The sequence below is a fragment of the Schistocerca americana genome, chromosome 2, assembly GCF_021461395.2.
Source record: "Schistocerca americana isolate TAMUIC-IGC-003095 chromosome 2, iqSchAmer2.1, whole genome shotgun sequence".
In the NCBI taxonomy this organism is placed as follows: Eukaryota; Metazoa; Arthropoda; class Insecta; order Orthoptera; family Acrididae; genus Schistocerca; species Schistocerca americana.
In genome coordinates, this window is record NC_060120.1 from 291,683,388 (window position 1) to 291,696,717 (window position 13,330).

Sequence of the window (13,330 nt, forward strand, 5' to 3'; positions counted from 1 at the left end):
TCTGTAAACACTACTTGACATCCAACATCATGCCAGCCTCATTTTATGTCAGTTTTTTCCCCCAGTACATTTTTTCATACAGCATAAAATGTGGGAAAATTATAAATATGTTGATGCAAAATCAGGTGTGAATTAAAATTGTTGACATAGGAAATTTGATGGGAGCAATAAACAAAATGTCAAACAGTGGGAAAAAGTTAATTCCAGGAATGTAAATATACTGTATCTTCCTTTCGTTTTAATAAAATTTTGTGATTTTTTAATTAACTGTTCTTGTTATTAATGTATCAGTTCCCATTCCATACATTCCCTCTCTCTCTCTCTCTCTCTCTCTCTCTCTCTCTCTCTCTCTCTCTCTCTCGGCCCAATGCTGCGATTACATTACCTTTTCCCTTCATGATCCAGATCATGGAACAAAAGAGCTCGAAATTCAATTTGGCTATTTTAACGTGCACTGCCTGATATGGTGAGCAGCAGCTTTCCTTTTCATAATATTATTAAGTTAATGAAGGAAAGACCACTAAGGTTTAATGTATCCTGTAGACCGTGAGGTCATCAGAAATGTAGCATATTCTCACACTGCGGAAGGATGAGGACAGAAATGTGCTGCATACTTTTCAGAGGCATCATCTTAGTATTTCCCTACATCTATTTCAGGAGGTCATGGGAAACCTAAATCTGGATGGATGGGAATTTGAATGACACTCTATACTACCAAATGTGAGTCCAGTGTCTTACCACTGCACCACCTCACTCAGTGCAGCGGTGGAGTAGAAGGCGTGTATAATGCTGAGCTGGGAGCAGGAGCAGGGAAGGGAAGGGCATAGGTGAGTAGTGAAAGATAGTGACTAGCGAAGGTTAAGGCCATGGGGATTATGGGAACGAAGGATACGTTGAAGGAAGGGTCCCCACGTGCACAATTCAGAACAACTGGTGTTGGTAGGAAGAATCCATATGGTGCAGGATGTGAAGCAAACATTGAGCAGACCTGCCTTTAACGGGTGTAGAAGATTCCTTCGACAGGGCTGGGGCAGATGGTAGTGGAAGTGTGTAAGGGACAAGTCTTGCATCTGGATCTGTTGCAGTGATATGAGCCATGAGGGAAAGAGATGGAAGAAGAGGTATAATAGGGATGGACAAGAATACTGTATAGGTTAGGTGGGCAGCAGCATACAACTGTAGAAGAGGTGATAAGGATAGTGGAGAGGATGTTTCTCATTTGATAGCATGATGGGATGTAGTCGAAACCCTGCCAGAGAATGTGATCCCTTTTCTGCAGCACTGGGTGGTACTGAGTAATGAAAGGAGTGCTCCTTCGTGGATGGACAGTGGGTACATGAGAGGTGACTGGAGAGGGATGGCATGGTAGATTGTTTCTGGATGAGAATGGAAGGGTAATTTCAATGTGTGAAGGCCTCAAAGAAACCCTGGCATATTTGATGAGAGACTGCTTGTCACTACAGATGCAAGCACCTCAGGTGACTCGGCTTTACTGAAAGGACTTCTGTGTATGGAAGAGGTGCTGCTAGCTGTTGAATTGCAGATATATAGGTTTGATGTCGATAGAAATACTGAGGTAGTCACTCTTAACATGGAAGTCAGCATTGAGGGAGGTGGCTACTATGGTTGAGGAGGACCAGATGAAGCGAATGGAGGAGAAGGTTTTTAGATTCTTGAGGAATGCGGTTCCATGTTAGGGGATCCGGGTAATGATGGTGAAGCGAGATTTGAGGTTAGGATATTCTGGAAAGTTAACTGGAAGGGATTTTGGGGCAGCGGAGATGGATCACTGTTGGAGGGATGAGTGAACTTAGTCAGGCCGGGATTCAATACCAGTTTTGAATTGAGTCTGATTGGTATAGTTGGTGGCAACGAAGTATTCCCATTGTAGGGACCAGGAGAAGAAAAGGTCTTTAAAAGGCCCTGCATGACTGAATCTGAGCATGGGGCAAAATGTAAGGCCTTTGGGAAGGGCAGACAATTCTGTGAGACTAAGGTCTTTTGAGGAAAGGTTCATGACAGTGTTCTTAATCTGTTTAGGTTCTGAATTCTGTACAGTGGTGGGAGTGAGTTTCCAAGGGTGTGGTAAATGTAGTAGGTCTGTGAGGCGGGGTTTATCATTTATGAGAGGAAGCAGAGGCAACCTTGCCACAATTAAACACTACCATTCATTGCTTTCACCAATCTATCTTTTTCATAATATTGTTATTCCATCCTGGTCTTTCTACTTTTTTAAAGTGTGGATATTATTTTTGAAACCGTATGATAGTGCAGTTGTTTATTTCCCTTCGATTACTGTACCTCAAAGCACTCCTCCAGGCTGACAGTTCCGCCCTGCTCTGTACTCATCTTCAGCTGCTTTACACTGGCAAGTTCTTCCATTTGGTCACTGTCATCAGCAATTGTGCTGCAAATGTGGAAATTTGCTTGAGTTAATATTCAAAACAAAATCATTCTGAATATTCTAACCTGCATAACATTACGACATATGCACACACCTTCTTCATGCATTAGCCAATTTCCTGATGCTGTCCAATTACTCTTTTATTAAAAAGTCTTCAATTAGGCAGAAAAATCCTATCTATCTACAGTGTAAAATCAAAATAATTTAAAATATATATCTCTGAAACTGAAAGCTCAGTGTACAAAATGCAAAGTTAAATACTTTATCAATTTATCATAATATCAATTGTGATTATAATTAACAACTTCTGTTTCCTGGAAATACCTTTGGGTTAAAGGAGACCACTCACAGAAAAGTGGAAGCATTGAGTCCTCGATAGGCACCCACAAAAATAAAGGAAACTTACTAGCTTTCATAGCAATCCCCTTTTAGAGCTATTCTAGCTGGAGATAGAATACTCTAGCTCAAAAAAATTTTTTAAAAAATACTATGAAAGCTGTGCTAGAATACTTTACCTCAAAAAATATTACTACAAAAGATAGCAAGTTTTCTTTCTTTTTGTGGGTGCCTATTGACAACTCAAATCTTCTGCTTTTCAGTGAGTGGTCTCCTTTAATCCAAAAGTATTTAAAACCCACCAGAACTTTCCTACGATTTTAGTTTCCCTTTTGGTAGCAAAAATAAACACATTTTTGGTGTGAAAACTGATGTGTTAGTGTACATATGTCTCAACGCAACTATAAAATATCTGTAACAACTAAGTAAGTATGCCACATGTTCATAAGGCCACTACCACTCCTTTCTATGAACCCCTACAACCAACATACACACTGAGGAGCCAAAATATAATAAAAATTTACCAAATAACATGATAGTTCACCTTTGAAGCTCAATTCAGCAGCAATTCTGCACGGCATGAATTCAAGAAGTCGTTTGCAGCTTTGTGGCATGTAATTCCAGCGATTTGTGGATACGGAGCTGGTGCCGAATAGCATCCCAGTTGAGTTCCCTTGGATTTAGATCAGTTGAATATGGCGGACGAGACATCAATGTGAGTTCACTATCATGCTTCTCAAATTATTGCAGCATAATTCTGGCCTTGTGATAGAGACAGTTATGCCGCTAGGGGGTATGACTACCACGGGGAAGCCATCATGCTTGATGGAATGCAAGTGGTCTACAAAAAACGTTCATGTAGTTCACAGCTTTCATGGTGCCTTTGATTACTTGCACAGGAAACATTAAAGTCCAGGTGAATGTCCGCCACAGTGTAATTCTGCCCCCACTGGCTTGCGTCTGTGGTGCATAGGAAGTCTTGTAGCCGTTTTCCTAAGTGATAGGGTATTTGAATGTGATCATCAACCTGGCATAACAAGAAATGTGATTCATCCAACCAGAGGACAGATTTCCACAGATCCCCTGCAAAATCTGAATGATGACATGCATACTGCATGTCTTAATTGATGATGTCATTGGGTCATCATGAGAAGATGTAGGGTTCATCTGCTACCAAACCCCACGTTTAGCAATGTACGCAGAATGCTGTGTCCTAAAGGAACTGTGCCTGCACCACAACTGTACTCTGTCATCATATTTGAAGAGATATGACCTCCACATTCTGTGATGAGGCTCGCTTGTGGTTTCATCATCCTTCAGTCACTTCCCACATACAATCACAACAGTAGCACGCAAACAGACGATTCAGCTTTGCCGAGATGCTCATTCCCAGATGCCGTGCCATAACAATTTTCTATTTGTGAAAGTTGCTTATGTCAGTTTATTTCCCCATTTGCAGCCCAGTGCTAGAATGATGCCCCAATTCTTTACTGTTATGTTTACATACATTCCTTACTGCATCATGTGACTGCCACATTACCAGATGGCATTCACAATCCTGTGATAGGCAGTGGTTATAATGTTTTGGCTCATCAGTGTGTATATGTGGGTAGGTTTGTGTGTAGAGGAACATGAACGATTTCTGAGAACATAAAGGCGTGGAAAGTTTACTACTTTTTCCACTGGGTTCTACACAGTACTGTTTCCTCTATTTCACTAAATTTAAATGTCATCAGGATACAAATAACCCTTCCACCTCTTTGTGGCATCATAACAGGTGGTTTCCTCTCATCCTAGGGGCTGAGTGAATGGTCTTCCCTTCTTTAACCTTTACCACTTTATCCCTCTTTCCTCCACGAGGAAGAAACTAATAGTTCCAAACTCTAAGACAGTGTTGTTTACTTTTATATGCACCTACTGGCAGAACAAACTATTCCACAACCTAAAAGTAATTAATGATCAGTAATTCTGTCTCACAATTTGATCCCTTGCTGGTATCTGACAAAGACTTGGGAAAGAATCAAGAATAATTTCACAGAAATAATTCATTTTGGAAAAAAGAAATTTCACCGATGCACTCAGTTCTTATTTTATTTATATACTTTTCGCTCTTTGCAACTAGTTTTTGGGTTGCAGCCCCATTCTCAAGTAATCATTCCTGTCGTCAACCAAGTTGTCACATAGCTATAGTGCACCACCACAGATCACAACTAAACTAAATTCACAGAAATAAGTTGATTTTCTTACCACAACCAACAAATTATTATTATTATTTCTTTACTTTCTCAGACGTTAAGTTTGGTTAAAAATGGAAAGTGACGCAGACCTTGATCAAGCGTCACTTCCTTTTAACTGTATGGTATGTGTTATATTGCATTTAGGAACTTTCGGGTAATTGAACATGTATCAATAATTACAGATTTCTGTAGTTGTACATGTAAGTTTGGATATAGCTGTATTGCATTGATGTACTGGTGGATATTGTGTGGTATGACTCCTGTAGTTGATAGTATAATTGGTCTAATGTCAACTTTATCCTGATGCCACATGTCCTTGACTTCCTCAGCCAGTTGGATGTATTTTTCAATTTTTTCTCCTGTTTTCTTTTGTATATTTGTTGAATTGGGTATGGATATTTCGATTAGTTGTGTTAATTTCTTCTTTTTATTGGTGAGTGTGACGTCAGGTTTGTTATGTGGTGTTGTTTTATCTGTTATAATGGTTCTGTTCCAGTATAATTTGTACTCATCGTTCTCCAGTACATTGTGTGGTGCATACTTGTATGTGGGAACGTGTTGTTTTATAAGTTTATGTTGTAAGGCAAGCTGTTGATGTATTATTTTTGCTACATTGTCATGTCTTCTGGGGTGTTCTGTATTTGCTAGTATTGTACATCCACTTGTAATGTGATCTACTGTTTCTATTTGTTGTTTGCAAAGTCTGCATTTATCTGTTGTGGTGTTGGGATCTTTAATGATATGCTTGCTGTAATATCTGGTGTTTATTGTTTGATCCTGTATTGCAATCATGAATCCTTCCGTCTCACTGTATATATTGCCTTTTCTTAGCCATGTGTTGGATGCGTCTTGATCGATGTGTGGCTGTGTTAGATGATATGGGTGCTTGCCATGTAGTGTTTTCTTTTTCCAATTTACTTTCTTCCTATCTGTTGATGTTATGTGATCTAAAGGGTTGTAGAAGTGGTTATGAAATTGAAGTGGTGTAGCCGATGTATTTATATGAGTGATTGCTTTGTGTATTTTGCTAGTTTCTGCTCGTTCTATAAAGAATTTTCTTAAATTGTCTACCTGTCCATAATGTAGGTTTTTTATGTCGATAAATCCCCTTCCTCCTTCCTTTCAGCTTAATGTGAATCTTTCAGTTGCTGAACGTATGTGATGTATTCTATATTTGTGGCATTGTGATCGTGTAAGTGTATTGAGTGCTTCTAGGTCTGTCTTACTCCATTTCACTACTCCAAATGAGTAGGTCAATATTGGTATAGCATAAGTATTTATAGCTTTTGTCTTGTTTCTTGCTGTCAATTCCGTTTTCAGTATTTTTGTTAGTCTTTGTCTATATTTTTCTTTTAGTTCTTCTTTAATATTTGTATTATCTATTCCTATTTTTTGTCTGTATCCTAGATATTTATAGGCATCCATTTTTTCCATCGCTTCTATGCAGTCGCTGTGGTTATCCAATATGTAATCTTCTTGTTTAGTGTGTTTTCCCTTGACTATGCTATTTTTCTTACATTTGTCTGTTCCAAAAGCCATACTTATATCATTGCTGAATCCTTCTGTTATCTTTAGTAATTGGTTGAGTTGTTGATTTGTTGCTGCCAGTAGTTTTAGATCATCCATGTATAGCAAATGTGTGATTTTGTGTGGGTATGTTCCAGTAATATTGTATCCATAATTTGTATTATTTAGCATGTTGGATAGTGGGTTCAGAGCAAGGCAGAACCAGAAAGGACTTAATGAGTCTCCTTGGTATATTCCACGCTTAATCTGTATTGGCTGTGATGTGATATTATTTGAATTTGTTTGGATATTAAGTGTGGTTTTCCAATTTTTCATTACTATGTTTAGGAACTGTATCAATTTAGGATCTACTTTGTATATTTCCAATATTTGTAGTAACCATGAGTGGGGTACACTATCAAAAGCTTTTTGGTAATCAATGTATGCGTAGTGTAGCGACCTTTGTTTAGTTTTAGCTTGATATGTCACCTCTGCATCTATTATCAGTTGCTCTTTACATCCTCGTGCTCCTTTGCAACAGCCTTTTTGTTCTTCATTTATAATTTTGTTCTGTGTTGCATGTGTCATTAATTTCTGTTTAATGACTGAAGTTAATATTTTGTATACTGTTGGTAGGCATGTTATGGGGCGATATTTAGCTGGGTTCGCTGTGTCTGCTTGATCTTTAGGTTTCAGATATGTTATTCCGTGTGTAAGTGTATCAGGGAATGTGTATGGGTCTGCAATGTAACTGTTAAATAATTTATATCAATATAATAGAAGGAAACATTCCACGTGGGAAAAATTATATATAAAATCAAAGATGAGGTGACTTACCGAACGAAAGCGCTGGCAGGTCGATAGACACACAAACAAAATTTTGTGTGTATGTTTGTGTTTGTTTGTGTGTCTATCGACCTGCCAGCGCTTTCGTTCGGTAAGTCACCTCATCTTTGATTTTATATATAATGTTAAATAATTTAGTTAGATCTGAATGTGTTGAGGTGAACTTCTTTAACCAGAAATTTGCTATTTTATCATTTCCAGGGGCTTTCCAATTGTGAGTAGAATTAATTGCTTGGGTGACTTCATGTTGAAAAATTATCACTTCAGGCATTTGTGGTATCATCTTGTATGTGTCTGTTTCTGCTTGTATCCATCGTGCATGCCTGTTATGTTGTACCGGGTTTGACCATATGTTGCTCCAAAAGTGTTCCATGTCTGTTATGTCTGGTGGATTGTTTATTTTAATGTGTGTGTTCATTTGAGTGATTGCTTTGTGTATTTTGGTATTCTGGTAAAATTTCTTTTGGTTTGTGTTGAATGTTTGGTTTTGTTTCCTTCTATTTTCACTTTTTTTGTATCTTCTGAGTCGTTTGGCTAATGCTTGTAATTTCTGCTTCTTTTCGTCTAATTGCTCTGTCGCTTCTTGTTGTGAGATTTTACCTAACCTTTTTCATTTTTTTCCGAGATTTCATTTCTTATAAATTGTGTTAGCTGTCCGATGTCTTTTCTCAGTTTTTCTATTTTGATCTGTAGCCTGTGTTGCCATGCTGGTTTTGTGGGTTTCTTCTGTGTGTTGGATGGTTCTGATCTCTGCCTAGTGTGTATATTTAGTGTAGTGTGTGCTCCTATATAAACCAGTAGTTGTAACTCTTCCATAGTTGTGCTTTCATTTATTTTGTTGTGTATGATTGTGTTGATAGTTTTTATTGTTGTTTCGACTTGTGGGTTATTTGGTGGTCTATGCAAGAATGGTCTAATGTCTGTATTTGTGTCTTTGTATTCTATATATGTTAGCTGAAATTTTTCTTCTATATCTAACATGTGTGTCACTTCGTGTTCTATTTGTGCTTGTTCTGGTGGCCGTCTTAAGATTTCGTTTTCCTCTGATTGTTTAATTGGTGCGTGTTGTTCTTTGTTTGTTTGCTCTGGGATGTTTGAGTCCATTACTGTATTTTCTTCTTCTTCTTCTGATTGCACATTATTTTGTTCCAGTATTTGTTGTACTTGTTGTTTGATGTTTTCTAATTCTGACTGGGGTATCCTGTTATTTTTTATTATTACACGGATCTGATCAGCTAGTCGTTGTTCTGTTATAAATTTTAATTCTGGGTATCTGGTAATAAATGTTGTGTACACTTGTGATCTGTATCCAGTTGTGTTGGTTCCTAGGTTTGTTGCTTGGTAATAACAGAACATGAGGTGTCTATTAACTTCATCTGACAATCTCATCCTCTGTCTTTGTTTTCCTTCTAGGGTGGTTGCAGGAAGCATATCCTGCAAAACACCTCTATTTGGATTTAAATCATTTTCCAGTTGGCTAGCAGTGTCGTTACCATTGTGGGTGGGCATAGGGTTCAAGCGTCGTCCCCGACCATGACAGCGCTTGTCCGAGGCTTCTTTAGTTCTGTCCTGAACCAACTAATCACACTAAAAGGGGGGGTTAGCCCTATTAGTGGTTTGTTCTTTTCGTCGCCTTTTACGACTGGCAGAACATACCGGAGGCCTATTCTTTTCCCGGGCCTCCACGGGGACTATTATTATTATTATTATTATTATTATTATTATTAATACATGTAGTTTTCCCTTACAATTGTAAAAGCCAATTATTGTAATATAACAGTTAAGAAAGTATACCCAAGAAATCATCTCTCAATATTTCAATTGCATCATATTCCTTTCGAACAGAAATATGAAAGACAAGGGCTTGACATCATGGCAATGACACACCAATTACAGTTCTGTGCACAAAATGGAGCTATTTAAAAATCACTAGTCACTGTGTCCAGAAGGAACCTGACATGTCTAAGAGAAAGTGAATAACCAAGTTACACAGAGAGCTTTACATAATAAAAAGTAAAAGTCAAAGCCTAATAATGCAGTGAATATTTAAAATCAAAGTTTCATTACTGGGAAGTTCTCTCTCAGCCCATTAACTATTAGATGATCTAGTTCTTGCATTTGGTGACATACCAGGATATTTAAAAAACCACAGGGGTCAGTCAAAAAGTAATACCTCTTTTATTTATTTTTCGAGAATTTCACACGTCACTACATAGGTTGAAAACCCCAACACTGACAATTAATTTATGACCTTTTTAATATAATCTCCATCAATTTCTGCAGTTTTGGTCCGTCTTTTAACAAGGGCATGAATACCAGTTTGGTAAAACACGTGGTCCTCCTTCCACAGCCACTCAGACATTTTCACAACCTCTTCATCTTCAAAATGAATCCCACAATGAGCTGCTTTTAGCGGCCCAAACAAAAATTGAAGTCAGATGCTGCCACGTCAGTGCAGTATGAGGAATAAGGCAAGACTTCCCATTAAGTTTTTACAATATCTTCAGTAGTACCATGACTGGCAGATGGTCTTCTATTGTCACGCAAAAGAAGATCTGCCACAGCTTTTGTTGTGTGAACTTCACTGAAGACAAGATTTGAAGTATTTGAGGCTTCCAGCATATTGGACAGAATTTATTGTGCGTCCCTGCTTCAAAAAATAAACCATAACCATGCCCTCTGCATCCAAGAATACTGTAGCCATAACTTTCCTTGGCGATCACACAGTTTTAATCATTTTCTTCTTTGGTAAGTTTTACTGATGCCATTCCACTGACTACCTCTTTGATTCTGTTTAAAAACATGATCTCATCTTTCGTCTCCGGCCACAATTTTTTCCAGGAACTCCTCCCCCTCCAAATGGAAGCACTGCAAGAATTGGAAGGCAACTGTTTTTCTTATCTTTTTGTTCTGGTCAGTTAACATTGTTGGTACTCAAGTTACACAAACCTTTTGAGTATCCCAGTTGTTGAATAATTGTCTTCACACTGCCTCTGCTGCAGGAGGTAATGTGACAGAGTCATCTGCAGTCACCATAAATATCATCAAGTCACTGAATGTTGCATGGAGACGTTGCAGTCACCAGCTTGTTGCAACACGCATTTCGTTAACCAACGGTTTTCACCATTCAGCTCCATTACAGCGACAAACCCATCATATAACAGTGATTATAACCACTGTTGGATCATCATACTCATATTTCAGTCTTTCATGAATGTGAATGGGCGTTTCTGCTTCCCCATTCAAGAAATGTAATATGAACATAAATGTCAGCCATCATCTGTAGAAGCAGGGAGTTACTACTGCAGTGGATCGGAGAAGCAGCACTGTGGAATAGCACCTAGTCCCCATTTTTCATTTAACAAACTTTATTTAAGAAGAAAAAAAATAGAAGGCATTACTTTTTGACTGACCCCCGTACTTTTCAAGTGAGAATTTTGTGCCTACTCATGTACATCACAAGTAAATTTTAGTGAATTTTCTACTGTATGAAAGGCTCAGCTCTGTTACTGCATTAAAAGAATATCTTCCTTCACCAGGCACTATGTGCAAAGACAATGGAATTTCATACATTTAATTGCAGGACACATGTAAACAAGTTGAATAACCTTGTTGATACATAGCAACCAATTCTTTTGTGACAGATTTGTCACAGTAAATTCTCTTGCTGTATTTGTTGTGTAGTGTTCTACAAAAATACACAATTTCAACAAAATCCACCAGTGTCTTCATCAGGAAAGCCACTGACAAAAGTAATGCAACGGATCTACACAGGTAACTTCATCATTGAGAACATTTTGACTGCTCACCTGTCCTTGGCCTGGAGATCCCACTCTAAAACCAGCTTCAGATGAGGAGGCCCTGCTTCCTTCTCACACAGGGCAAGTGCTTGATCTACAGCCTCCATGTACAGTGGGTGGTCGAGCAGGGGATCCAGGAACGTAGGTGAACCTCCCAGCCCATCAACAATGCGCATGCGGAACAGAGGAATCTGTGAAGTGAGAACATATTTGTCACAAATTTATCTCCTTTGCTGCTTTACCACTATGATTAATTAATGTAATTATGTGACAGATAAATTTCTCTTCATCAATGCTGGAGATGAGTTTTTAATAGAAAGTTCTAACACTAAATAAGTAACTTAATAGATACAACAATGTGGACAGAACTCATTCAACTTACATCCTGTGAATTGACAAGAACATCATCATGAAGAATTGTGTTCATTTCTTTCAGGATCAGTTTCTGAAGATCTTTGTAAGATGTCTCACGACCAACTTGCATTGTGTATGGACTGCTAAACCTAAACAAAGGTATAAAAGAAAAATGTTTATAATCAGTACTTATCATCAAAATAAATACATTAACAGCAGCTTATTTTAAAGCATACCACTATATAAAACAAAGCGAGAGAAAGGATATACGAATCCCACTTTTTTTCACTTTATTCACACAAGTCGCAAGAAAACTCGGAAACAAATATGTTGAAGAGGAAAGGTGTGCTGTGTTGTTTCAATTATAAAAATACACAACTGAAAATGGGGTAAAGGCTAAGGCAAACGATAGTCAAAGTCACACTGACCTTGCAGAACTAGCCAACATGCTTTCTGTTCCAAGCAATCTAGGGATATAACGAGATACATAAATCACTGCAGCCCAACATATCTGGATCCTGTGCCTGCTGAATCGAAGTCCAGCGACCATGAAACTCATTTTGCTTAGTGGGTTTGGACATGCCATTCAATTACATTGGGCAACAATACCGTATTCTGTGCATAATGTTATGTGAACAGATTTGTCTTGCAATTGGGATTTCCTTTAATGTACAGAATTTGTCTAATTCACAATAACTGTCACAATATCTGCTTTGGCACAAAGAGGCAATTAGTTGCAATATGGCTGTGGAGAGAGAGAGAGAGAGAGAGAGAGAGAGAGAGAGAGAGAGAGAGGGGGGGGGGGGGGGTGTAATCGTCGTAGGAAAGTGTGATGAAAATTTGATCACATTAAACATACGTCACAGTAAACGATGTCAAAGCAATTGCATCAATACACAGTATGCCTCTCGCTGGCAGTAACACAGGCCCACTGGTCCTCACTGGCGGGAATGCAGGCTTGTATTCTCACATGCAAGCAATCATAAAGGTGTCAGATGGCATTCTGTCAAAAATAGTCCCAAGCACCTTGTACCTTTTGTTGCAATTCAGCACTGTTTGTTGCAGGTTCTGGAGGACAACTAAGTTCCCATTTCTGCATATCCCACACACTGAGTTGGCGAGAAACGACAAACTTGCTGAACAGAGCAGTAGTCGTACAATACGAAGGGCATGTTGCATTGCAGCAGCTGTATGTGGACATACACTGTCCTGCTGAAAAAGAATGTCACCTTCCTGTGGAAGAAACAGCAATAGTACGCGGATAACAACATGTGCAGTGCAGTGCAGTGCAGTGCAGTGGGGACTGGTTATTTTACCCTGCAGAAGTACCAAGTGCGACCGTGTGTTGTGACTGATGGCACCCCACACAGCGAAGCCAGAGTGGGACGAATGTGTCATAGAGAAATGAGCTCCAGAACAGGTCACTTACCAGGACTTAAGCCGCAGATGTGTGTGTCCGTCACTCAGATGTAGACAGAACCTACTCTCATCACTGAAGACAACAGAACACCATTCTACTATCAAGTCAATGCTTTTACAACACCAGAGCAGCCTTGCTTGGCAGTGTTGTGGTATCAGCAGTAGCTCAGCCAGAGTCACACTTGGTCTTAGTCCTCCTGCAAGCAGATGGTTCCAAATGGTCCATGGTGACACATGTGCAACATGTGTCCGAATTTCTTCCCTGGATGACCTTTGGTAGACCCCTGCTGCTCTCACAATGGATCAATCTTGACATACATCTGTACTATGTGAAAGTCCAGAGCCTAGTCTACGCGTGGGGGAATGTTCCACAGATCACAGCCAAAAGCAGCGACCTGACTCCAATACATTGTGCTCAACACTTGTAG

The 13,330-nt window shown here is 38.9% G+C and overlaps 1 protein-coding gene across 2 annotated transcripts in view; it reads right to left on the reverse strand.

Annotated features, from left to right (window-relative positions):
• The window catches only part of LOC124595567 (ubiquitin carboxyl-terminal hydrolase 31), a 368,886-nt gene that overhangs the window by 49,884 nt on the left and 305,672 nt on the right, over positions 1-13,330 (reverse strand). For both annotated transcript variants that reach the window (XM_047134354.1, XM_047134355.1), the window contains exons 5-7: positions 11,512-11,632; positions 11,139-11,320; positions 2,302-2,407 (exon numbers count right to left, since the gene is read on the reverse strand). In XM_047134354.1, coding sequence (XP_046990310.1) covers positions 2,302-2,407; positions 11,139-11,320; positions 11,512-11,632 — 409 coding nt within the window. The remainder of the gene's footprint in view (positions 1-2,301; positions 2,408-11,138; positions 11,321-11,511; positions 11,633-13,330) is intronic.